General features: G+C 33.4%; 2 protein-coding genes and 2 pseudogenes across 2 annotated transcripts; all 4 read right to left on the bottom strand.

Moving 5' to 3' along the window:
- Window positions 1-5,494: 5,494 nt before the first annotated feature.
- On the bottom strand, window positions 5,495-8,168 carry LOC126682875 (thaumatin-like protein 1). Its single transcript, XM_050378642.2, has 3 exons — window positions 7,814-8,168; window positions 7,023-7,692; window positions 5,495-6,117 (listed from the first exon to the last, which is right to left on the bottom strand). Exons 1-3 carry the CDS (start codon window positions 7,872-7,874, stop codon window positions 5,811-5,813), a joined length of 1,038 nt encoding a protein of 345 aa, XP_050234599.1. The 5' UTR covers window positions 7,875-8,168; the 3' UTR covers window positions 5,495-5,810.
- Window positions 8,169-14,106: 5,938 nt separating this feature from the next.
- LOC130015530 (probable xyloglucan endotransglucosylase/hydrolase protein 23) lies at window positions 14,107-16,428 on the bottom strand (annotated as a pseudogene).
- Window positions 16,429-16,980: 552 nt separating this feature from the next.
- Window positions 16,981-19,712, bottom strand: LOC126683345 (thaumatin-like protein 1b). The gene is made up of 4 exons (XM_050379206.2): window positions 19,573-19,712; window positions 18,783-19,479; window positions 17,384-17,478; window positions 16,981-17,285 (listed from the first exon to the last, which is right to left on the bottom strand). The coding sequence occupies exons 1-4, from the start codon at window positions 19,634-19,636 to the stop codon at window positions 17,278-17,280; spliced, it is 864 nt and encodes a 287-aa protein (XP_050235163.1). The 5' UTR covers window positions 19,637-19,712; the 3' UTR covers window positions 16,981-17,277.
- A 321-nt stretch (window positions 19,713-20,033) lies between these two features.
- Window positions 20,034-20,565, bottom strand: LOC130015529 (uncharacterized; annotated as a pseudogene).
- Between the last annotated feature and the right edge of the window lie 4,759 nt (window positions 20,566-25,324).

Below are 25,324 nucleotides of genomic sequence, written 5' to 3'. Positions count from 1 at the left end.
ACTGAAATGGACTCCTTAGGCTTCACCAAGTAAGGAACGAGCCCCTTAGGACTTGTTCTCCAAAAATTAAATCCCTTAAAGCTCACCTAATAATGACCGAGTCCTATAGGGCCTAGCTTGAGCCTAAAAAGGCTCAGCTAGGATCAATACTCCAATAATTCAGCATAACACAAATTCTTCATCCAAATACGACGTTCTTAATCTTTTTTTAGAAAAATGTTGGTATATAGAAATCAGAAAACGCACCCGAACATCTCAACTATGTTGACACCCTTTTAGCGTTTGCATCACACTTTTAATAACCAAAATAATATAAATGAAATAAAAAATATTTGTACAAGAATTACCAAAAATTAACAGAATCGAAAAGATTCCCGTCTACTAAAATCATGAGACACTAAAGAACTGCAAAAATCTGGAGCAGATTTCCACCACGAAAAAGAAGCGGCAGAAGCTCCATGCTTGGCAAGCTTATCCGCCACCTGATTACCTTCTCTGTAAATATGTGAAACACGAAAAGAAATGCGTGAGAGGATCTCTAGACAATTAATCCACTTATGCATCATCTTCCAAGGAACTTGCTTTGACTTCGTGTTGAAAAGTTGAACAACATACATAGAGTCACACTCTAGCCAAAGGTTTTTCCAAGATACTTCAACTGCATAAATTGCTGCTGCTAACTCTTCTGCAAAAGCAAATTCAATGCCTAACGAAAAAGCAAAAGCCCCTTTCGCCATTCCCGTCGAAGACCGAAAAATGCCCCCTGCTCCCGCTGCACCAGGGGATCCGAAAGAAGATCCATCGGTGTTTACCTTGATCCAATCAAAAAGTGGAGTATGCCAAATAACCGAAATACATTTTGGAGCTCTCCTGTGAATACCTTGAATGTTTAGCAATTTCAGAATTCTCAAGTCTTCCACTGAATTAAACATACAACCAGACCTAAAGAAATCAGTTTCTTTAATAGCATTCCAAATCATTCTAAGAGCAATGTGAATGTTCGGAATGTAATCATAAAAAATAACAGCATTTCGCAATTTCCAAATTATCCAAACTACGTTAACGATTTCCGAGCACCATAAGGCTGAAAGCTGAGAGCTTAAACTGCAAGATAAAGCTTGAGTAACCAGCTCTAAAAGAGAACTTGTACATGTAATTCTCTTGCCAAACAAAGAATAAATAGTTACCCATATAGCCATCGCAAAACGGCATTCAATGAACAGATGAACGTTAGTTTCAGCACATTCAGAGCAAATAGAACATCTGGAAGGGAATTGCATACCTCTCCGCTGCAGTTTTTCATCAGTTGACAGGTAATTGAGAATAGCTCTCCAACAAATAAATGATCTTGAAGGTGGCAAAAAATCTTTCCAAATGAACTTGGACCATGAAATAGGTTGATTAATCTGCCGCAAATGATTGTAAAAGTTCTTGACAAAATGTTTACCGTCATGGACCACCGTCCAGAAGCAAAAATCTTCCTCAGCGGCAGTAACAGGAATCGCTGCAACATTATCAAAAACACTGATGTCGTTAATATGATTAATGTTCCACTTACCATCATTTGAAATATACTCAGAAACCTTATTCACTAGACGTTCTTAATCTGGAAGGTAATAGATTCGTTTAGAAGACTTGGATCTTCTAGAAGATCTATTCGAGAATCCTACTCCGATAGGGATAACTCATTACAAACAGCATATGATTCTTGTTTCTATTTGTACTCCTAGTCCTATTTGAACTTTACTAGTCATTACCCTTAACATACTACTATAAAAGGAATATGAGGTATGCCTAACAAACGACATTATTATTGCAATTACTCAAATTCTTACGCTATCAAAGACTGATTTAAACATCAGAGTGCTTACTGGACAACCGTCGTCCGATCAGCGTTATAACCTCTATTTTGCAGGTTGACCTGTCAAGAAGACTGACTCCATTAATTGGTGCCGTCTGTGGTAGAACCTTACAAATTTCAAATCGAAGGAGCTTTTCTGCGAACCAAATAACTTCTTATTGAAGGATAGCTTTCAACTAGACTGACCCGAAGAACTGGCAACAACAGACTCAAAAAATATGAAAATTACTCCACCACTTGCGCTACCTGCCGGTAGAGCAACCCCATGCATCACATGGACTACACCGGCATCTGGTGGCTCACGTAATGATCCATTAAATGTAACTCCTGAATATCACGTGGAACAAGTGAGGGTGATAAACGCCATTGCATTCCCACCACTGGATGGAGTTCGAGGACCAAATCCAACTATAGTTTTTTCAAAAATTTATTATCAAGCTCTGATGAACTTACTAAAGAAATTACATGTTAACCTGGATAAGATAGCAGAAGAAGTCATAAACGCAACTAAAACTCATGTGGAGAATTTTAATCTCCAACAAGTTGAATATGTGACTCTATCCTTCAACTGCCATAGACAGAATCTGGGGATTCATGAAGGAGAAGAAGAGGATGAAGGAATAAACCGAGAAAATGCTCCACGACATAATAAAGATGAAGGAAAAAAACCCGAACAACAATATTCAAAATAATAGGGACCAAACTGATGCAAGGAACGAGGGGCCTGGCCTAGGGAAAAACACTCAAAATAGGCATGATGATCAAGCGGCTTGAAAAAGAGACTCCTACTAAGAGCAAGCGGACGACAAAAGTGTCACATAAGTCGCACCAAGGAAGATCATATGGACATAAACAAAACTAAAAATCAAGAGGAAGAAGAGAGAGTGAGTCCTAGAGTCCCCTTAGAAGCAAGACCACCTATGTGGCCGAGGAATCTAAAAGAAAAAACTACAAAAGCTCTGGAAACGACAAAGGCGGAAGGACTCGCTCCTGTCAACCGAGATAATGGAGGAAACAATTCCTCTGAATATGAAGCTGATGACCCTACCGACCTTCAATGGCGAAGGGGATCCTAGGGACCACACCTCGAGATTCTACACAACAATGGGATTAATCAATGTGATCGACAATAACATGTGTCGAGTTTTACCCACAATGCTTACGGGAACCGCATAGAGATGGTTCAACGGGTTAAAACATCGATCCATTAAAAATTATATTGCACTCTCTAATGTGTTTTTGAGCAGGTACTTGACTAACATATCCGCTAATACTATAACAAATATCCTTAACTTACCTATACAAGAGGAGGGAGATACCTTGGCAAAGCTACGTGGAGAGATTTAACAAAGAGACCATGAAAATCAACAATCTCGATGTTGATATGGCCACCAACACCCTCAGGAAGGCACGAGGTTTAGCGAGTTGGTGGAAAACTACTGATTAATAAACCTACCTCTTTCTCGAATCTAATGGTAATCGCCCGAAATAACTTTAAGTTAGATGAGGGAAAAAGGACCATTCGAGGCAAAGAGGCGAAGGCAAAAGAATCAAAGAAGAGAAGCCTAAAGAAAAAAAAACAAAACATCAAGAGAGTGAGCAGAGGCAAGAAGATAGCCAGAGGTTTGTCCTATACAAATACGATAGCAAACAAGACGAAAGGAACTATACTCTTAATACAAATAGGACAGAAGTCCTATGTGGATCAAAGAGAACTCTAGAAATATAAATTTCCCGCCAAAGATGAAGGCTTCCAAAAGAGATACAAAAAGATTTAATAGATTCCATGATGGGGATGAACATGATACCAAAGAGTGTTGAGACCTCAAATAAAGATAAAAAAGATGATTCAATCAAGCGAGCTCGAGAAATTTGTCGCAAAGAAAGGTGGAAATAATGATTACCGAAGAGAGAAGAGAAATAGGGATGAAAAGCCGAAAGAGAAAAAAGACAAAGAAAGGCCCAACAAAATTGTGGAAATAATAGATATGATCAATGGTGGAGGATCAAGCCGCTCTTCCATCAGGAAAAAACAAAAAAAGAAAATACTAAATATTAAGGAATCGCCTATGCCATTGGTAATCTTCTGTACGGAAGATTTTGAAATGTCAAAGCACCACTCAATGATATTTTGGTAGTGACAACTGTAATAGAGAACTGGAATGTAGAGAGAATTCTCATAGATGAAGGAAGCACATTATATTTGTTGATTGATAATGGGTCCGCCCATCAGCCTCCTAGGAGCGATAGCCCTGACAGTTATGGTTGGAGAGAAAAATGAGTAAATTAGAAGATTGTCACACTATTCAATATAATGGACATAGACTTATCATATAATGCAATTTTAAGGAGATCCTTTCTTCATGATTCAACAGGAGTAATAAGTATTAGGGTTTTAGCCATGAAAATCACAACACAAAAAGGGGTCATCACAACAAGAGACGATTAGAAGATAGCCAAAAGATATTATGATCAATTAGTGGAAGAATTCCACGAGACGATGTCATTAGAGGATATTTTAAATCATTACCTGGATGAGAAGGATTGTGAGCCTAAACGCTAAATGTTGCAGCTTGAGCTGAGTAACGATAAAAAAAGTAAACGTATGTGCTAACCTAGTCTCAAAGACTAGAGAAGAAACTCCATACTCATAGAAATGATAGAAAAACATAGAAAAAAAAAATTAAAATTGAAAATAAATGCTAAAAAGTTACTCCCTCCGTTCCACAAAGATAGGTCACCTTTTTATTTTGGGTGTCCCAAATTATAGGCCACCTTTTATTTTTGGTTAATAATTTTAAACCTAAAAATCTTACTTACCCCTAATAAATATACATTATTATCTTCAACTTAATTAATTGCTCCATATTCCAATATGGAATAAATGTCATTTTTTAATACCAATGCAAATACAAAAATTAGTCATCAATACATTATTAATTTATTTAAAAAATTATTAAAGGCTAAAAATGGAAAAGTATATAAATAAATTAATTTTAACTAATCTAGAAGGGAGTATTCATTAATTATGAAAATATAAAATTTAAGGGATGGGAGGTGATTTTGACCCTGTAGTTAGTTTTAAGGTGGCATCTAATTCACAGTTCAGTTTGTTTCTACTATGATATGTGAATCAATACAAACAAATTGCCTTTTTTTCCAAGAGTTCAAAAGCTTAAATGTACCATCTGCCTTTTTAAAAAGTTAGCCAACAGCATCTGTTAATTATGGAAAATATATTAAAAAAATAATACTTTTGACGAAGGAATCCACAACTTGATCTTTAGTCAAACTAGATGATTATGTTATTTTCTCAAATCCTTGCAAACCAGAGAAATTTTTATGTAGACTCGGTCTACCACGTCATCCGTAAACTAACCTATTATATTATGACACGTCATTAAAATGATGGCAATCTTGTAAATTCGTTTTTTACTTATTTACACCTTTGAATAGTAATTTATAAAATTGCCATCATTTTAATGACGTGTCATAATGTGATAGGTTTGGTCTACGGATGACGTGGTAGACCGAGTCTACTTAAAAATTTCTCTGCAAACCAACACAATCAATAACATGACAGAACCATAACCTTTAGTCATAAAAATATTAACTCATCAAACACAGTCAAAAAAAGTTAAAACCCTAAAACTTTTAACCAATCCTACTCATATATTCACATTGCACATCCCATTTTTTTACAATCAAGAAACCAAAACCCTAAATCCAAAAAGTAAAAAAATACATACCAAAACCAAGAAACAACTTCATTCTTGATCTCTAGCTTTTTTAAGTCCACAAAAGAAAAGAATCTTGTCAGCTAACCTAACAAAGCCAAAATCCTAATCAAGAGGCCGCAAATCTGGAAAACAATTCACATTAAACAGCAAAAGCCACCCACCAAAATTATATTAAAAAAAACAAAAGTGGAAAAATAGAAAATTTAGTGCTACAAGTAAACAAAACAAACAATAAGAGAAAAGGCTGTAGCAGAGGCCACAATTGCAGATTGCACTGTCCTGTGAGAATCCCCCATTGCTAAACCGGCTAGCCACGATCCGTCCGCTAGAACGGCTTCCCCGGAACCACCGGAATCGGATCCGGTCACTGACCCAGAGCCATAATTTGAACCAGGAATTGAACCTGTCTCCCCTGATCCTGATGGTGATCCTGATCCAGTTAAAGACCCCTCTCCTTCAACTTCTGGTGTTGTTGATGCTGCTGTAGTTGGTGTTGGATAGCTTGAAGATTTTTGACTGCATAACAGACATGTGAACAGGACACTGATCAATTTCTTTTGCAGAGAGATTGGTCATCAAAATCTTTAGTATAAAATAAAGCGGGCAGAGTCAATCAGGTCTCTAAATTTATAACTCGAAGTCAAATAACTAACTCTCAATTATTTTGATCACAATAATTTTTAATTTTAAGTCAATTAAGAACAATACTATATATTTTTAGATCAATTAAGGGCGAAAGTGGAACTTCTGATCTTTGAATTTGTTTATATTATACTATAATTTTGTCTTTAATTAATCTATAAATTAAAAATATTATCTTTAATTGATTAAAATATATAATGATTTATTTGGCTCCAATTATAAATTTAAAAAACTGGATTAACTCTTTATCATAAAATAAAACCCTAGCATCTATAAACTAGATACCCAACAACCTGAATAAATCTCTCACAACTTTAAAAAGTATTAAATCAATTAACAATCAAAAGCAAAATTAAAATAATCATATAGAAAGGGAATCTTTGGCCTTGCTAGTTTGTATCATTCATCTCCACCATCATAAAGAGAATGGCCATAAATATTAAAAAGTAAAAAAGGTTTATCATTTTCATTAAAAACATGACCTCTAAACCAGAATTTTATTTTAATTACAATCTAGTTTTTTTATGTCAAAACAATCCCTAATTTATAGCATAGCTTTAAATACTGAAAACCCATATCATAAACCAGACAGAACTGAGAACTAAAATCATAAAAATGCCAAAAGCACAAAAGCAATAATGCTTACATAACACAAAAGAATAAACAATTATCAGGCTCTACTTTACAAAAACATCCAAAAATAAAATTAAATAAAACTAGTAGCTTAAAAAAGAATAAATAAATAAATAAAAGAGTGTATTTGTAATTAAAAAAGATACCTTGGAGAGGAAGGGCAAAACGTCACCGTATAATCAGCACCAGTGCAGGTAAAAGTACTAGTAGCATCATCATAAGCATAACTATACGATCTCGGACAAACGGACTTAAACATTTCCGAGTAAACCGACGGTTTACAAGTGGTAGGTGTATTAAACGCGCCGCTACAGCAATACTCCGGACTCCCAAACGCCTCACACGCGCTCTTACACGCGTCTCCTTCACCCACTTTCAACTCAGCCGGACACTGCCTGTTAAGATCCGCGGAGCAACCCGTCGAAGCACACATGCCCGACCCGCCACTTCCTTCCACAAGCATAGGCAGATTATACCCATCTACAAGGCTGACGTCATAAAAATCCTGCCCACCAGTCCCAAGAGTAAACTCCGCCAGAGTGGCAGGCGGTGCAGCTCCGAGCCCGTTACATTCTACAAGCCCCGACCCGCAGTCACCGGTGAGACAGGATCCAGATCCGGAATCATCAAATGTACAGCCGGTTCGGGCCCAGAAACGGCCAGACCAGCCGGTTGGAGCTTGAAAAGAACGGGAAGTGTCTCCGGGAAGTTCAAATCCGGTGCTGTCGAGTCTAGGACTGCCAGCATTAGCAAGAATTCCTGGCCAGACAGTGTAATCACATTTGTTGACGAATGAAAACGTAGCAGACCATGCACCTGTTAAAACCAACGTTAAAAATCCAAAAAACATGCAATTCATTATGAGATTTTGGTAGGTTAAACACTAAAGATATTATTAACTTTATATCATCAAAAAAACATTAGGTTAAAAATTTACCTCTACAAGTGAAGAGTAGAAGAACAAGAACAAGGGTTTGAAAGCAAGAGAAGTAAGCCATTTTTAGGGTATATTTTAGCTTCTTGTTCAGTTTAAAGTTTTTTTTAGTTTTTTTAAGTTAGAGAGAGTGTTTTTGAGGTTATGGGTTACAGCAGGGTGGAAACAATGTTGGGCCTGATGCCCTAGAAGGAAGCAACAGTGGTACTAGGAGTGAGTGATTAGTGGGGGGATTAGCTTTGAATAGCTCAATAAACGTTCGGACAAATGGGGTTTAGTGGGAAAAACTAGAAGCAGGAGGAGAGAGAGAGATATATGAGACAGTGAATGAGGCAGACAAAAATCCAATCCAAATTTATTTTGTTTTCTTTTTTCTCTCTATTATATGGTCTGGTTTGGTCCTCTCTGTCTTATGACAATCACGGTCTGTAAAGTGCAACAGTGATTATTATCATAAACTCGTTTTTCTTTTCATTCACTTTTTATTGAGAGATCTAATTCGTTAATTATGCAATAAGAGAGAGATAGTGATTGATGCTTCCCATATTGTAGATACTTTTATTAATTACTCTCGTATTTCATGAATTTATCTTAAGAGAAAGCATTATAAATTGCCTCATATTTGAATCAAATCTGCTACTATGGTTAAAACTCAAATATCTTGCAATGTTAAAGTTCCCCCGTACATAAAATGCTCTACCTTCATGATTTCTACTAGGCTAATAGGCTGAAAAAACCCTGACCTTTGTTTTGATTTTCAATTCCACCCCGACGTTGCAAATTTTTCTATTTTACCCTATTTTGCATATTTAGTTTTCAATTGCACTCTGAGGCATTCAATTGAACTCTTTTTATTTGGCTAATATTTAAAATAGATCCTTTATATTTATCAAAAAATCCAAATACTTTTTAAAGCTATAAATTATACAAAAAAGTCATCTTCTCAATAAAATAAAAATAAAAAAATAAAATTTAAATAAAATTTATTGATTTTTATTTTATTGAGAAGATGGTTTTCCGGTGGTTTCCGATGGTAGGTGATAACCGGAGTTTGGTCGATTGGTCCGGTGATGGTAGGTCCGATGAAAGCGGAATGAGGTGTATTAAAAATTAATAATGAATTATAATTAAGATTTTATTATGAATTTATTTGAAACGTTTTTAAGTTCAAGGATTTATTGAATCTTTTCCATATGAAAAAAAGTATGAAATGATCCTTCAATATATTTGTTTTATATATTTTAATCCTTATAATAAGAAAATTATTTAATTTTTTTATCTCAGGGTGCAATTGAAAACCAAAAATGCGAAATAGGGTAAAATTGAAAAAATTGCAACGTCAGGGTGGAATTGAAAATTAAGCGAAAGGTCAGGGTTTTTTCAACCTATTAGCCTTTCTACTATTATACAACGTTAAATAATGTCCCAATGCCTCTCAACATAATTGATGGATCCGGAAAGTACGGGCTAGCGGCCTAATATCCGGTGGTATGGTTCCTCCTGTAAGATGGAAAAGAGTTGGGCTTGGACTCCGGGTACACTCCGATATTTAAGTTAATAAAGGTATAATAGTGAGCGAGGTATGTAAAAATTATATGGACATAATATGTATCCTTGAATGGCTTGCGATTTTATGGTATTTCGTCATTAATCCCCTCCATTACATATGTTTCTACTTAGATATTTATGTTTAATTTTATGAGACGGATTACTGGTTGTCGGATGGGCCTGGTAGTGCAATTGTTATTTTTTTCTGCACATGTATTACTGACAGACATTTTATCTCATTTAATGCGTTTTACATTACTAGAAAACAGAGAATTACCAACAGAATTTTTTTGATTTAACGACGGATTTTAGCCTTTTACCAACAGAAAATTTAATTTACCGACGAATTTCAGCCTTTAGCGACGGAAATTACTGTTGCTAAAATGCAGTTTTCTAGTAGTGTTAGCACCCTTTCGGGTACTACCGTCGTTTCGTTTTCCCTCCAAATTTAAAATTTTGCCTAAAACTTTTTGGTCTTTTGATTTTGTCATTATTCTTTGCATTCTCTTTGTGTCTTTTTTTCTCTTCCTTTCCTTTTTTTCTTCTCTTACTTCTCTTGTTTGTTTGTTTCTCATAGCTAAGGCTTATTATAAAGTCATTGCTTCGTTGAAGAAGTATCCCTGTTTTTTGCTGCCAGATTTCATGGTTAATTTTTGTGAATTTTACAGCATATCCAATGATTACGAACTGTTTTTGGCTGATACAATAGCTTTTGCGGATACTCCTCCTCCTCCTCGGTACTCATTTGTCTTCGAGGGTGGCATTCGTTTTCCCTGGATTTGTTGCTACTTCATTTTTTTTGACTTTTGGGGTATTGGTCTTTCTCAATTACATCCTAACGCCATTCGTCATATCGTTTGCTTGGAGTCGCTTTACTTTCTCCATGGTAAAGAGTTGACGTTTACTCGTCTTCATTACCGGATGAATTTCCCTTTTCGACGCAAGGATTTGTTGTTAACATTTTTTTACTCTAGATTTTAGGTCTGGGCTAAAGATGTTCAAAGATATTCCCGATTCTCTAAAAAATGGAAGGACAAGTTCTTAATTTTCTTGATCTTGTTTGATTTTCTTGTAGCTCTTCCTTATGTCTGCTTGCCATAAATTTTTGTAGGTCAATCTTTACCGGTTATCCCCGTTCTTTCGTCTAGGGGTGTTACATACATTCAACAGAAGCTCTAGCTGGAGGGTCCTCCTGATCTACCTACGGCAAAGAAGTGGCCTTCAAAGCGTCATGTTCCCTCTAAGTATTATGGACCCTAAATGGGTCCTTCTTTAATGGTTCTTCCATTGTCTTTGCCAGCCGCATCTGTCTTACCTTGTTGTACGTCCGCCTCTGCTTCCATTGACATTTCTCTAAATACCGCTTCTCCTTTGGCTCACATGCTTTATCTGCGGCTATTTCTACTTCTTTTGTACCTCCGCCTATGTCTCGTCCTTCTCGCGAGGGTGTACTGACCAGAAATAACAAGAAATCACAGACTGCCTCTACTTCTTGTCCAAAGACTGATGGTGATACCGATTGGGCCCCATTTTAGCCTAAGGTTTATTTTTATAACTTCTCAAACCCAGCCTAGTCAGCATCAACCGTCCACGTCAGATCTAGTGGGCAACCATATCATCATGGGCCTTGAAGCCTAAGGCCGTCGGATTAGCAACTTCCAGACCTGATTTTTGGGATCGTTTGAACTTGAAATTAACCCTAGTTTGAACTAGTAGACTCGTATCAACCAGAAGAAGAAATTCAGTGTTATGCCTAGATCCTGGATCCGATCGTACGAAAAGACAAACGACAAACAAACTGTTAGACACTCTATAACTTCAAGGTTTAAAAGTATTTCTAATATTGTATCTATACCAATTGTATATGATATATTTATATTGTTTATCGCTTTCCCATCATGTCTAGATCCACCATTTAATAGGGTTAATCAGATAATCATGTTGGTTAGTTCTAAATCTAAAAAATCACCTAAAAATATCATGACTGTCCTGAAAATATAACTAGAGATTGTATAGGCATTCAAGATTATAAACATATAATTAATCTCACATATACATCTGGTTTAGGCTTTATGCATTTAAATGGAATAACACTCACTTCTGTTTGCTACATGATAGAAACCCCAAAATTAGCTGCTTGCTTAAGAGTAGCTCACATGCCAATCTAGATCGAGTCATATGTGTGTCATGCATGCTTTTCAGTTTTCCAAATTTGTTTACTTTCCAGCATTGTATCATACAGACTGTTATGTATGTTGAGATGAGATATTCCAGATATGTCTTCTAAATCGATATGATCAATAAGTCAAGTACAAGAGTTTTAAAAGTGTCCACGAACCCGGCCTTTTGATATGGTATACAATAATCTCACCCATAAGCATGAGAGGTTATCTAGTCGGTATAAAAGGCATTTTGTAGCTGAGCTAGATGGCGACTCCATTATTTTTAAAATTCACCAGATCCGAAATCAGCCATAAGCCTAGGCGAGCGTTCCCAAAACCCACTCCTCTCACACATACATTATGCAGCAATTCTTCGTATCATTTGCTTCATGAAACATGTTTCATGATTTTCATTATTTCATATCATTATAACTTTAATTGTGAAGATACTTATATGCTACTTGAGCTGGTGATCCTACTAATCACAATTTACTACCAAATTTTGCTTATGTCTTAGCGATTTTCTTATTTCGTAATGCTGTAAAAAGAGCTATTGTCTCTTGATCTAGTACTGGAACTGAATATCAAATTTTTGGTGATGCAAGTTTTAAATTTTTATGGCTTCACTAGTTGCTGGCTTCACTAGTTGCTTTAAAGTATTGACATTTCTTCTTCATATGATACTCATTTTTATTGTGATAATAAAAGTGTTATGCAAATTTCTCATAATAATTGATGGAATACCACAAAATTCCACATAGCTGGTAAAAGAGGAGAGAGACAAAAAAAACCTATAAAACATATGAAAGCACCATTTTCTCAAACACATTAATGATTCATTTATTGCTTATCTAAAAGTATTATAATTCTCTTTTCTACATCCGCCTTTTTAGTGACTGAGATCCGTCTTTTGTGCTCTCGAAAGAATCTGGAAGACCAGCAAACAATAGATGTAGGAAAGAGGAACTTAGGCTTTGGACCCCAAATTCACCCCGATGTCTAAATTAATAAGGATAATTGAAATTCCTTTCCCGGTCAATGAACTTGTTAATTCTTCTTTTTAATTAATAAAGTTCAATCTTTTCTCTAAAAAAAATAAAAAAAATAAATAAATTATAATGTGTTTGAAAAATGGTATTGTTAATTTTTTTATAGATCTTCTTGTGTCTCTCTTTATCTACTGCCGATGTGGAATTTTATGATATTTCATTAATCTATACTATATATAAAAGCGCGGATGGGGGGGGAGACAGACAAATTTACCGAATAATCCTTTTCAGTTTATTACTAAATAAAAGTTTTATAGTCATTAACTAATTAGTTATTTAATTAATCACTATTGTAATTAAAGTTCTAATTAGAATAGGTAGCTAAATTGTCTCCAAATTAGTAGGAATACCTATCTTTTAGTTTGATTTAACTACAAAATTAAAATGCCGTGAATAGATAGCTAAATTATCTCCAAATTAGTAGGAATACCTATCTTTTAGTTTGATTTAACTACAAAATTAAAATATTGTATTTGGTTAATATATTATTATTTAAATTTCTATCTTATTATTTTTAAAGATATTATTAATAAAATTAAGTTAATTATTTAATTATGGTTATTATAAAACCAAAAGAAAAATAAATTTGGTATGGAAAAAAATTTAATAACTGAATATATTATATTTACTTTTATAAAAAAATTTAATTAATTTAATATTAATTATAAATAAAAAATTGATAATTATAATAAATTTACTAATATGTACATTGACGAGTTACGTTACGAGCCACGTGCGTAGCACGTAATGCGAAACTAGTAATTTTAAAATGTATATATCTTTTGGCTTCAATTTATTAAAACATCAATTTGTGCTCAATGTTTTTCACTTTCAGTTTTAAGTTCACAATAAACACGAATGTTGCGCAATGCTCATTCCTTTTAATGTAAAATTTACAATATAATGCCACGTAGGATAGTGGTACTGCTGGAACCATAGTTTCATAATGGTGTAGCAGTGCAATAATGTCAAAAAAGCATTGGATTCCACTCTTCTTTTAATGAAGTTACTCTTTTCATTGGTTTTTAATTTACTGATTTTAATAAATATTAAATGATTTTTTTAATTATTGGAAGCAGAAAATATTGACTTTAATTGAGCTGAAGTTAATTATGAATTTGTATCGTTCGTGTAAATCCAAAGCCCTGCCTCGATCTCTCAATGATTCACTGGGCCTTTCTTTTAACCGAGTGTTTAGCCCACCCAACGGATGTACCACGTCATTTTTACAACAAGTCAATAAAAATTTGCGATAGGAAATCTTTATTTATTACTTATTTTTTATCATTAAACATTTGCACAAGATCAACCCCTTATTGATTTGTTGTATGAATGACGTGGCGCAACCGTTGCATTGTATAATTATTTCTTTTAACCCTGTTTTTTCCCTCATTTGGAAGGAATTTATTCGAATATCAGTAGAACAAAGGATCACTTCCACCGCTCAACTTGCACAAAAAATTTAAAATATCATTTTTGGCCAAATCGGACCATTTTTCAATCCAATTACAAAATCATATTATTTTTACCCCTCTGCTGAAAAAATAATTTACAAAATCAAAGAATATAATCAAATAATTTAATCAACTAGTAATTTACTCCTTGGGCAAATCTTGAGGAAACCTTTTAGAGTCTGTGCAGTAATTATAAATCATATAGTTATTTTTCACCCATTGCAATCTTTGTTGACTTGTTGAATCAAGTTCTTCTGCTAGCCATGATTTATTGTTTGAGGTAGATGGTGATGAGTTTGAACCACAAGAAGATGCACCATTAGTGAAAACACAAGCATCTGCATTGAATTTTCTGTAGGAAGCGAGCATTACTCCAATCAGTCTTCACAAGCCCGCCTCTTGTTCTCCATGTTCTTGAACTCTCTAATAGGACTCCCATCAACAGACAATCTTTCACAGAGGTTAAAGAAAAAGTCAATTAATTTTATCAGATCATTTAGTATATTTATGGACTTAACTTATCTCTAACCCTAACTTTATTATTATAAATTTCACATCCTTCTTTTTTTTTTTATAAATTCACATCCTTCTTTTGATAGACTAAATGGTCAAATGAAATTTAGTTTATACTCTCGTTGTGGTCGGACTTGATCAGAGACGTAAATGATTATAGAATGAGTTATGTCCTGATCATTACGAAAAAATCTTCGATTAAAATTTGTTCTTTTACAATTCGTCCCAATATTTTCTGACTACGTCACTGGTTCAACCCCTATTTAGATATATGAATTTTTTTAATTAAATTGTACTTACATGATGCGTCGAGAATTCCAAAAGATAGAATAGGTGTGGAAATCAGCAGTAGGATCAAACCAAAGATAGAATTGTTGCTCTCTATTTCCTTTACCTTGGATAAACACATTAGTGTGAAAATAACAACTTTTACACTCATTTTTTTATATACTACCCCTATTTAAAATTCATTAATGAATAAATTGAAAGTAAATTGCAAGTGCACTCTATATTAAATAAGGTATGACAAGAAAGTAAGGAAAATTTTACAAAATCCATATATAATAGTAACTATTTTTCTTAAACTGTGTGATAAAGGTAAAGTGGACAATTCTATTGGAACGAAAGGAATAGTATATTAGTAATATTCTAAAAGTATTTTGTATCGTAGTTAGTATAGGTTTTTTTTCTGAATTAAATTATTACTTATTTGGTATTTTTTAGAACTTTTATTTCAAAAAGTTGAGATTTTTTTGTCAATTTTAAATTTTAATTGTATCTATTTTCAAATTTAAGTGGACTTTCTTTAAAATATGCCCTTCACAATGGCAAATAGTTTACATAAGTACCTAATGTTTTTAAAGGATGTTGTATGAAAAATGTACCTTTCTAGTTCGGTTCTATTTTAATATAATGAATAGATTAAAGGGGTAATGTTATAAAAATTTACACGTTTTATCAATTTAATATACACCAACTTTACATGATGCTGAGGTGGCACTCATTCATTGGTGTAATTGGTTGAGATAAAGGTTATTTTTAACCAATGAATGAAAGCCACGTCAACTCCGTGTATGGATTTGAAAAAATATGAAAGTTTGTGTATTTTTATGACAAGTTTTAAAAGGCGTGATTAAATAGAGAAAACGTGTAAAATTGATGAATTTTTATGATATTAATCCTAGATTAAAAGCTAACCAAAATCGAGCGAAAATAAACGAATCGAAAAACCAACTAAATCGACTGAATCCGTTTGGTTTAAAAAGTTTATTTAAAATTTCCTTTCAGGTCGATTTTGAAAAATGAAAAAAGAATTATTCATTTTGTTTGATATTATTATGTATCATTTGGTTTGGTTTGGTTCAGCTATGGATATAAAATTAGTTAAGTTGTAATATAAACCGAACTAAAATAAATAAATCAAAACCGATCAAAATTCCAACTATGAAATTGTGCCATTAAACCTACCACATTAAGACTAATCCCAACTCTAGTGCATTCTTTTGTATACATTTTGATTATATTATACTCTTATAAATTCTTTTGTATAAATTTTGATAAATTCTTATCAATTGCATGCCTAAAAGGATAGTTGATTTCCAGAAAGTCATATGTCCAATTATTTAGTTTTACCTGTCAATTAGGTAATAAATTATTTTTATCTTATTCGGCCATCAAATTGTATGATTCTAAATGTGGCTAAACGGATCCAAAACTGGTTTAGCAAAAACCGAAAGAGTCAGTTTCTGTAGATTTTGGTTTGGTAGCTGTGTCCATTTTGGAGCGTCCAGACCGACTTAACAAGAGATGAAGCACAAGCAAAATGAGCGTAAATTAAAGAAATTTCCTGGAGGTATAGAGTAATATGAACGATTTTTATTTACTTACTCCATGTTCACTATTGACCATCACACAAATTTTCCATTATCCATAAACTGTGGAACATCTCATGAGAGGTTTATCATGAACCGGGCTACGTACATAAAAATTTAGGTTAATGTTACCATATAACACAACTTTTTGCGTTTTTTAAAATTTAAACACTGAATAAAAATGACTCATCCATTAGTATAACCTTTTAATTTTTTCATTCTATAATCCGGTTATGCATTGTTTTTGTTAAAACGACGCTATTTTTAGTCGTACAGACGACCGAAATGACATCGTGTTAAACATTTATACTATATACGCCTATACCACATCATGAAAAGTTGTGCTATTAGTTGAAATTTTTTATAATTTGTATTTAAATCGAAAAAAATGTAACATAACTCTTAAGAATTTTTATGAGTATGAATAAAAATGCTTTAGTTAAGAGGGAGAAAAGGAGAACAATGACACTGTGATACGGTAATATCTTACTAAATTACCATGGCATTCAGCTTTTGCAAGAAAACCAATCTATGCAGATCAAAAATGATATTTTCCTTCCTGGGTTCAGGAAATTTCTCAGAAAACTAACTGATAATTTTTGTATTTTTTGACATTTAGCTTTTCATTACAAAACTTATAATGCAAAACATATATTTGAACTATATAATACTCCAAAAATCAGTATGAAGCAGAAAGCTAACTAGGATAGAGAGGAAGGAATATACAAAGTTAACATTTCTCAAGTTTTCCGACAGACGTAGCCATTATGCAGAACTTCAGTCGTATGACGGATCGCTCAATCCATCAACAAATGAAAGTAGACTAGAATATTGATTCAGCATAGAGGAATGTTACCCTTCAGCTTGATGCTATCTACCTGGAAAGTATAGAGATGTTAGATTAAAAGGCAATAATGGAGGTGAAACTGCCATTATAACAAATGATGCACCAGCAACAAATTGTGTTGAACCTCACCTCTGCTGATTGCATATTTTTTTGATAAGTACATCATAGTCTTGTTCACCAGTGGAAGTTGCGCACCATCCTTTCGGCTTTCTAGCAATTTCTGGCTGCAATTCAAAAACAAAACAACAAAAAGTTCATGCGCACATTTATGATCTCAACTAATCAGTTAATTACATCAGAAAGGCAATGATCTAGCCTTAGTTTGACGCAATAGTCATACAACCTCTATACAAAAACATCCAGTGCTGCTTATAAATACAAATACCAACAGAAGGCTGCCTTCCCATGTAAACATTACTTAAACGCAAAGACTAATTAACACAAGTCATTATTCGGAGAAGTTGTTGTACTTAATAATCATTCCTCAGCGTCAAAGTTGCAATTTCTGTTTATCTAAAGAGATATTATAAAGACTGGATCCAATTTCTTGAGCATCCGTTCCAACCATACATGGATAACGAGTTTTCATAGGGATTTTTAACTTCTGCTATATCATATCCAATGCAAGCCTACATGGATAACGAGTTTTCATAGGGATTTTTAACTTCTGCTATATCATATCCAATCAAGCCTGATGAAGCTACTTGTCTCTTGAAGGCCATACCTAAACTATAGTTTCCAAAGGATAGCAGCAAAATCAAAACCACAATGCAGAACATAAAATGTTTGGGGCCCGTTATCAATATGCATTTATAAGCAAACCAATACAACAAATCCAAAAAAATTGTTTAATTATTCCACGCAGCTATGTCACATCATCTATGCAACAAATCAATAAGATTTGTGGAATGCTAGAATCTTAAATGTTTGTATTATTATAAAAAAAAAAAAATCAAACATTCCATACATTTTATTGGTTTATTACACAGATTAGTATAAAATAATTACTCAAAAAGAGACTTAAATATCAATTTAACATTTCTTACACACTTTAGTCAATTAGCATAGAGATTAATTTAATTATCAAATAGATCAGAAATGTATCTGTTCTATTTAATTTGACTAACACTATCCAATTCATGAGTGGAGCCAGGATACATGGGCATAATTTAGAGAGTAAATTAATAATAATTCACAAGTTCTCACTAATGTAATAATAAAATTAATTTCTATATTGAACTGTTAGGAGATAGATTGATTTTTAAATAAAAAAAATTCAAAAGATCTATCACTCCATTATAAAACAGCAAAAATAGAATTGTTAGATTTTTATTTGTCACATAAAATATGGCCACCTTTCGAGCATTTAATATAGGTCTTCATTTCACTATCACCACCTCAATTATTCTCTACACTTTACTTAATGCGCGCCACCCGAATTTTCCGGAGCGGCCTTCAAATTACTCAAATACCCTCCAATTTACCAGTAAAATGGTAAGCTATATAAAGGTTAAACAAGTAATTTTACCTCGTATGCGGCAGCGGGCAAAATATGATCATATAATCAGTACTCGCGCAGGTGTAAGTGCTGGTTTTATCATCATACGCGTAGCTATACGAGCGTGGGCAAGCATGTTTAAAAAACAAAGAATAAACCGAGGGAGAGCACGTGTCAGGCGTAGCATAACCCTCACTACAACAAAACCGCGGCTCTCCAAAAGCCTCACACGCGCTTCTACAAGCAACCCCTCTTCTTCTGTTCGCACGCGCCACCAGCTTCAACTCCTTGGGACACGCCGCATTCAGGTCAATCAAACAGCCGGTAGCGCCGCAACTTCCGTTAGTAGCCTTCCTCGGAATCACAAGCATCGGGAGATTATAACCGTCGACTAAGCTAACATCATAAAAATCCAAACCGCCGGCACCGTTGAGAGTAAACTCAGCCAAAGTAGCCGGTGGAATAGCGCCGCTTCCACCGCACTCAAGCTTACCGGAGCCACAATCGGCAGTGAGACAGTAAAATTTACCATAGGAGTCTCGAGAACAGTGAGTTCTCGCCCATAAACGACCCGACCAGGAAGGTGGAATGGAAACGGATCTTGATTTTCCAGGTTTGAGAGTGAAACCGGTGGTCGGAGGCTGTGGAGAGGTGGCGCCGGAGAGGAGGCCAGGCCAGACGGGGTAACGGCATTTGTTAATGAATTTGAAGGAAATTGAATCAACAGCTGAAAATTAATGAGAAATTAGTTAGTGATTAGATTAAGAATTAGTGATTAGTGATTAGTGATTAAGATTAAAGATAAATTGATTGAGTTTACCTGAGAGATGAGAATTGATGGAGAGGAAAATGAAGAGGGAGAAGGAGAGGAGGAGACGGTTCATTGTTGCGTTTGAGATTCAGTCCAAAAATTTTGAGTGTTTATAACTTTACTTTAGTTTTGCTTTTTCATTTTTTTCTTTTTTTGTGGTGTTGGGTTAATTGACGTTTTGACCCTTGTTAACAGTTTTGGGCGGTTACTTATGTTCAGCTGAGACGCAAATGAAATGAAATGCGTTTCATTTTTCTGTTACTTTTCCCACCAAAATTTGAACAGCTATCCAGTGGAATTAGTATCTAAATTACGAAAAATGCTGAGACGAAAGCTAACCTTTATCGAAAATTTTAGTTAATTAATTATATTAATAATTTTAACGATGAAATGATGTTATAGGCGAATCTATATAAATATTTCTCCTAAATTACACGCACTTGACCATCAATATGACTCATTCTTCGCGTTCACAGCACAAAGTTGCATATTCTTCCTACAAAAAACGAGGTTCAGTACATTGCATTAGGGAGTTTGACTGTTCGAAACTTTTACGCTTACCATAGAGACCTCTCGACCATATAATCCGTCAATATCCTTTAATTGTCATGAACGCAATTGCATTTTTATCGTCTTTGTGAACATTATAACAGCCTTAATTCGTAAACTCAAGTCTTCCAAGGCACTTTTGGTACATTGTTTTCTTATTCAGCACACTCAAATAAAGCATTCTCAAGACTCTCCCCAATATTATCATCTGCTTTTCTATTTGATTTTGTGTCGGTTGTTCGAACTATTGAATCAGAATCGAGAGTGCCTTCAACTACATGTGTAGGTAGATTAATGGGGTCTGAGTATCGCAGTGTTTCGAATGAAAAGCTTAACCAGAAAAGCATCATGGGTAGGATTCCGTTCTGCCTTTCGTCGCCCAACAAATCCGTCTTGTGCAGCAGACATCCTGAAGCTCTTAGCTGACAAGAAAGAAGCATATATGAGATGGTAATTTCTTTTTTTTCGGATTGGAGACCTCGTAAATTAAACAGGGAATCAAAATAATTACACATATGACAAACAGAGATTCTCTAGAGACATCTTTATTAAAGAAGCATGATTCACAAGCACAATCAAATGATTTTTTTTTTGATTGGCATTGTCTTTGATTCCTGTTAAAGCAAATTACAATTCATTGTAATGTGGATGACTGAAATGAAATGATTCAGCTTGACACAAATATATAAATATACACACTTCTGAATTAATTTAAATAGAGCATGAAATTATTTGCTATGGCATCAGAATCTATGAGACTTTTCAGTAAATGTAATATATGACCACTGCCTTCATGCATGAGATTGATGAAAAGGTAAAAATAGTTTGGGCATCAGTAATTATTGGAATCAGAATAGCCATTACATTATCCATCATTTCACTGTCATCCATTTACCCTAATAATCTCCCTCTACTTTTTTCTTTTTTTTCACTGCCTTGTTTTCTTTACCTTTAATTATTTTGGTACCTGCAAATAAGAATATGTTTCAACATTTTCATACATTTAGTATGTTCATCGAAGTTCATAATTATTCAGAATCGCTATCTTTTTGCAGATTGAAATGCTAGGACATAAAAATGATTCCTTCCTTTGACATAGTACATATTAGGGTAATTGATTCTGGGAGTCACTGTACTTCCCCAAAGTTGCAAAATGGTCACTGAACTAATTTTTGTTCCAAAATGGTTACTGAACTTATTGTTTTTGAACTTACGGTGGTTCCTAAATGAATTCCGGCGAGTTTGTCCTACATGACTCGCCAGACGCTGAGTCATACTTTCCTCCTTTTGCCATGTCATCGTCCACGTCATCGTCTTCTTCAATATTTTATTAAATTTTTTCTTATTAAACATTAAAAATAAAATAAATTTTATAACCAAAATTTTTTACAGAATTTGTTTTCTGAAGTTTTTTTTATGCTTCCGAAAATTTAATTAATTTTTTTTATAAAAAAACTCGTCTGATTCGTCTGGGTTCAAACCCAAACGACCCAAACGAAGTGTTCTTCGCCTGAGTTCGTCTAGGTTCAAACCCAGACGAATCTTCGTCTGAGATTGAACCCAGACGAATGTTTACTTCGTCTGGGTTTAATCCCAGACGGAGATCACGTCTGGGTTCATACCCAGAACCCAGACGATGAGATCTTTGTCTGGGTATGAACCCAGACGATGAGATCTTTGTCTGGGTATGAACCCAGACAAAGAGATTCATCTGAGTTCATATCCAGACGAAAAACCCGTCTGAATTCTTCGTCCGGGTTCGAAAAATTCGGAAAAAAGGGTTGATTTTAGATTTTGGGTGTTTATTAGAATTTATTTTTATTCTTTGGTGTTTGTTAGAAAATGTTAAAAGAAATTAAGGAAGAAGATGATGATGTGGAGCTATTAGAGTGATGTGGACGATAACATGCCGAAAGGGGAAGGTGTGACTCAGCGTCCGGCGAGCCATGTAGGACAAACTCGCTGGAATTCATTTAGGAACCGCCTTAAAAACCATAAGTTCAGTAACTATTTTGGATCAAAAATTAGTTCGGTGACCATTTTACAACTTTAAAAAAGTACAATGACCCTGGAAATCAATTACCCTACATATTAAACACAAGTTGAGCAGTTTTCAGTACATATATGCTAAGTTTATATTTAGTAAGAACATATAGTAATTGTCAAAAAAAAAAAAAAAAACAGATAGTAACACTACTATAACTCATTTTCCCAGTAACAAAACAGTGAGTAAAAAGAACTATAAGTTCATTGGAAAAAAAGCTATGAGCCTTAGGAGGAAAGATTAACTGGAATTGTCAGATATCTCCGCTCGAGCTCCGGGTGAACGGCAAAATTGAATGCGGAGATTTGATTTTAAGTGTAATAATAATAAGCAAATAGCCCCCACGGGTTTGGTTTATTGGTCTAAACCTCATCCATCTAGGCGCCAAAGATCGCGTTTTCGAACTCCGGCTACGCCCTTTTTTAATATGAAATGGTTGAGGTTGGGTTGTGGTATTTATAGCCCGGAATTACTAGGTATGTAGGATTGCGGGCGATCCAAATCCCAAGATTTGACAATAATATTGAGTTTCTGCTCAATAGAGTGAGTACTCGCCACAAAAAAAAATAAGCAAATAAAGCGTTTTAAAAAAAAATAAAAACTAATTAAGTGAGGTTGCAAGTTCAAAATTGTATTCATTTGTATAGTTGTTTAAAATTTTAAAATTAAAGTGCTGGATTATAAATTGTCAAGATCGTAGGTTCAATTTCTCAAATAAGCGCTCTTTCTTTTTAATTACAAAAAAAAAAGTTAAAACTTATCTTCCGCAAAAAAATTAACACAATTTCGGCCGAAATTAAACTGAATATGAAAAATTTAAAAATATCGTTAAAATTTCTTCATATAACACCTTATGTACCATGTATTTAAAAAGAAAAGCTAAAGTAATCTTAAGGCGCAGGTGAGTTGCTAACGCGCTCTTCTGGTTTAAGTGAGGTCATGGTTCGAACAGTACTCATACATGCAGCTGTTTAAAATTTGGATCAGAATTTTACCTTTTGTAAGATCCTACTCGGTTCGGACGGAGATTAATTTTAATGTGAAAGTTTTAAAGGTGTTGTTTTATAATTGAAACTCGTTTTAGGAAACCTAGTGATTATAACAAAAAGAAAAAAAGGCTAAAGTAATTTCTTTGCGATAGATGGAAAATGGATTTTTTTTACCACGTCAGATAATCTGCTACCTTAATTAAATTATTATCTTTATTTACTTCTACTTCTGGGCTTTCAAAGATTGATCGGCACACTGAACCCTAAAACCCATCAATCAGGAGCTCACATACTTATGTCTAGAGCGTTATACTCTTTTTTCAATCTAATTCATATAAATAAAAAATCTCTTACTTAATGCATTTAAAAAAATTAAAATGATATGATGTATTTATTATAATATTTTTAAAATATTTAGAAAAATGTAAAAAAATATTTATCAATTGGAGTAGAGTGAAAGAGGAAGTACCCTACCGTTGAGAAATAATATACATACGTAATAAAATAAGGCCTTTTTTTTCGTAAATAACCAAATTTATCAAAATGTTTACTTTCATAAAGTGTCAACTTTCAACTCTCTAAAATATCATACACGGAAATTTCTTTTATTTTTATACGGATTATATAAATACCCTTTATAACATGAAAATCTCATAATTTCATATAGATTTTCTCTCTCTTAATTTCTCTCCTCTTTCTATTCAAATTTCTCTCTTCTCTATCAACTCAGTGTCCTCCAAACTTTTTTTTATCTCCGCCGCTCTTCATCAAGTCTAAGTAATATCGGAGCCGCTATCATCGTTCCGCCGTGCGCCGTCGAAGTCATTTTCTCAATTTGTTGTTTCATCGAAGCCATTATCTCCACTCGATGTTACTATCGTCGTTTTTTATTTTGATTTTATCAAATCTGAAGTTTATTGTTTCTATTCTTCTTCTTTATTTTAGATATATAATTTTTCTTTTTTTTGCAGTTTTTATATAACAGTAATTTTTCATCATTAAAAATGCATAAAGATTATCTTTTCATGTTATAAAAAATAATTTTGTGATTTTAAGGAATAAAAATATGTTATTTATGCATTTTTACTGTGTTTGGTTGTATTTCTGCATTTTTTTATTCTTCAGCACGATTTGTTGATGATGGTTGTTTACTGAATTATTATCATGTTGCGGTGTTGTTGATTTTAATTTGATATTGTGTTGATAATTACTTGATTTTAACATTGGAAAATAAGACAATATTATCTGGAAAATAAACTAATAAATAAAAACTAAACTGAGACCGGATAATAATGTGTTAGCATTGAGGAAGAAAACAAATAATAATGTTGAATTATTATAATGTTGCAGTGTTGACATTTTGTTGATTTTGTGTTGATATTCAGTTAATATTTGGGTGATTTTAACATTAGTAAAAAGAACGATATTATACGTGAAATAAAATAAAAAATAAAAATTAATTTCAAATAATACTGAAAAATAAAAATTAGTGTAAAAAAATTTAAAAAATTTAAAATAATTAGTTTATTACATGTTGATTATTGATTGATCTTTTGTTGATTTTATGTTAATATATGAAAACAAATATGTGGTACATAATAAATACTGGCTAAAAATGAGCGAAAAATAAATATTAAAAAATATTTAAAAGTAAAAATCAATATAAGAAAGATTTAAAAATAAATATTAAGCCAATTTAATATTGTTGATATTGTTTTGATATTATGTTGATAAAAACTGACGAAAAATGTCAACAATCAAAATTTAAAAAAAGCAAAAAAAAAATCTAAAAATTAAATATATGATGAATATTAAATGCAGAAATACAATGGTGAAAAAATAAAATCAAAAATAATGAAAAGAAATGGTGGAAAATAAAAGTTAGTATAAAAAGTAATTTTTTTTAAAATAAGTATTAAAAAAAGAAAATTGGTGTGAAATGTAAAGATTTAAAAAGGATGGTATAAAAGTAAATAATGTAGAAAATACTGTATTTTGTATAAAAAGCTCACAAAACAACCCTAACGTTTGAAACCATTTACGAAATGACACTGTAACAGCCCTTATGTTAGGAAAAAGTTACAATTGCTCCCTAAAATTATAATAAAGAGTCAAATTGATTAAAAGTAAATTATATTACCATTTTGGTCTATAAGAAATAAAATTATTGTTTTATAAA

Source organism: Mercurialis annua, linkage group LG5, assembly GCF_937616625.2.
Source record: "Mercurialis annua linkage group LG5, ddMerAnnu1.2, whole genome shotgun sequence".
In the NCBI taxonomy this organism is placed as follows: domain Eukaryota; kingdom Viridiplantae; phylum Streptophyta; class Magnoliopsida; order Malpighiales; family Euphorbiaceae; genus Mercurialis; species Mercurialis annua.
The sequence above is the reverse complement of the archived record's forward strand: the minus strand, read 5'-3'. Positions and strand labels throughout refer to the sequence as shown.

Excerpts from the sequence above, each read along its gene's own strand:
- LOC126682875 (XM_050378642.2), bottom strand. The coding sequence starts at position 7,874 with ATGGCTTACTTCTCTTGCTTTCAAACCCTTGTTCTTGTTCTTCTACTC. Across the intron at positions 7,693-7,813 it reads TCTACTCTTCACTTGTAGAG|GTGCATGGTCTGCTACGTTT; the intron begins GTAAATTTTTAA and ends TGGTTTTAACAG. Across the intron at positions 6,118-7,022 it reads TTTTGCCCTTCCTCTCCAAG|TCAAAAATCTTCAAGCTATC; the intron begins GTATCTTTTTTA and ends TCTGTTATGCAG.
- LOC126683345 (XM_050379206.2), bottom strand. The coding sequence starts at position 19,636 with ATGAACCGTCTCCTCCTCTCCTTCTCCCTCTTCATTTTCCTCTCCATC. Across the intron at positions 19,480-19,572 it reads CATCAATTCTCATCTCTCAG|CTGTTGATTCAATTTCCTTC; the intron begins GTAAACTCAATC and ends ATTAATTTTCAG. Across the intron at positions 17,479-18,782 it reads TGCCCGCTGCCGCATACGAG|CCAGAAATTGCTAGAAAGCC; the intron begins GTAAAATTACTT and ends TTTGAATTGCAG.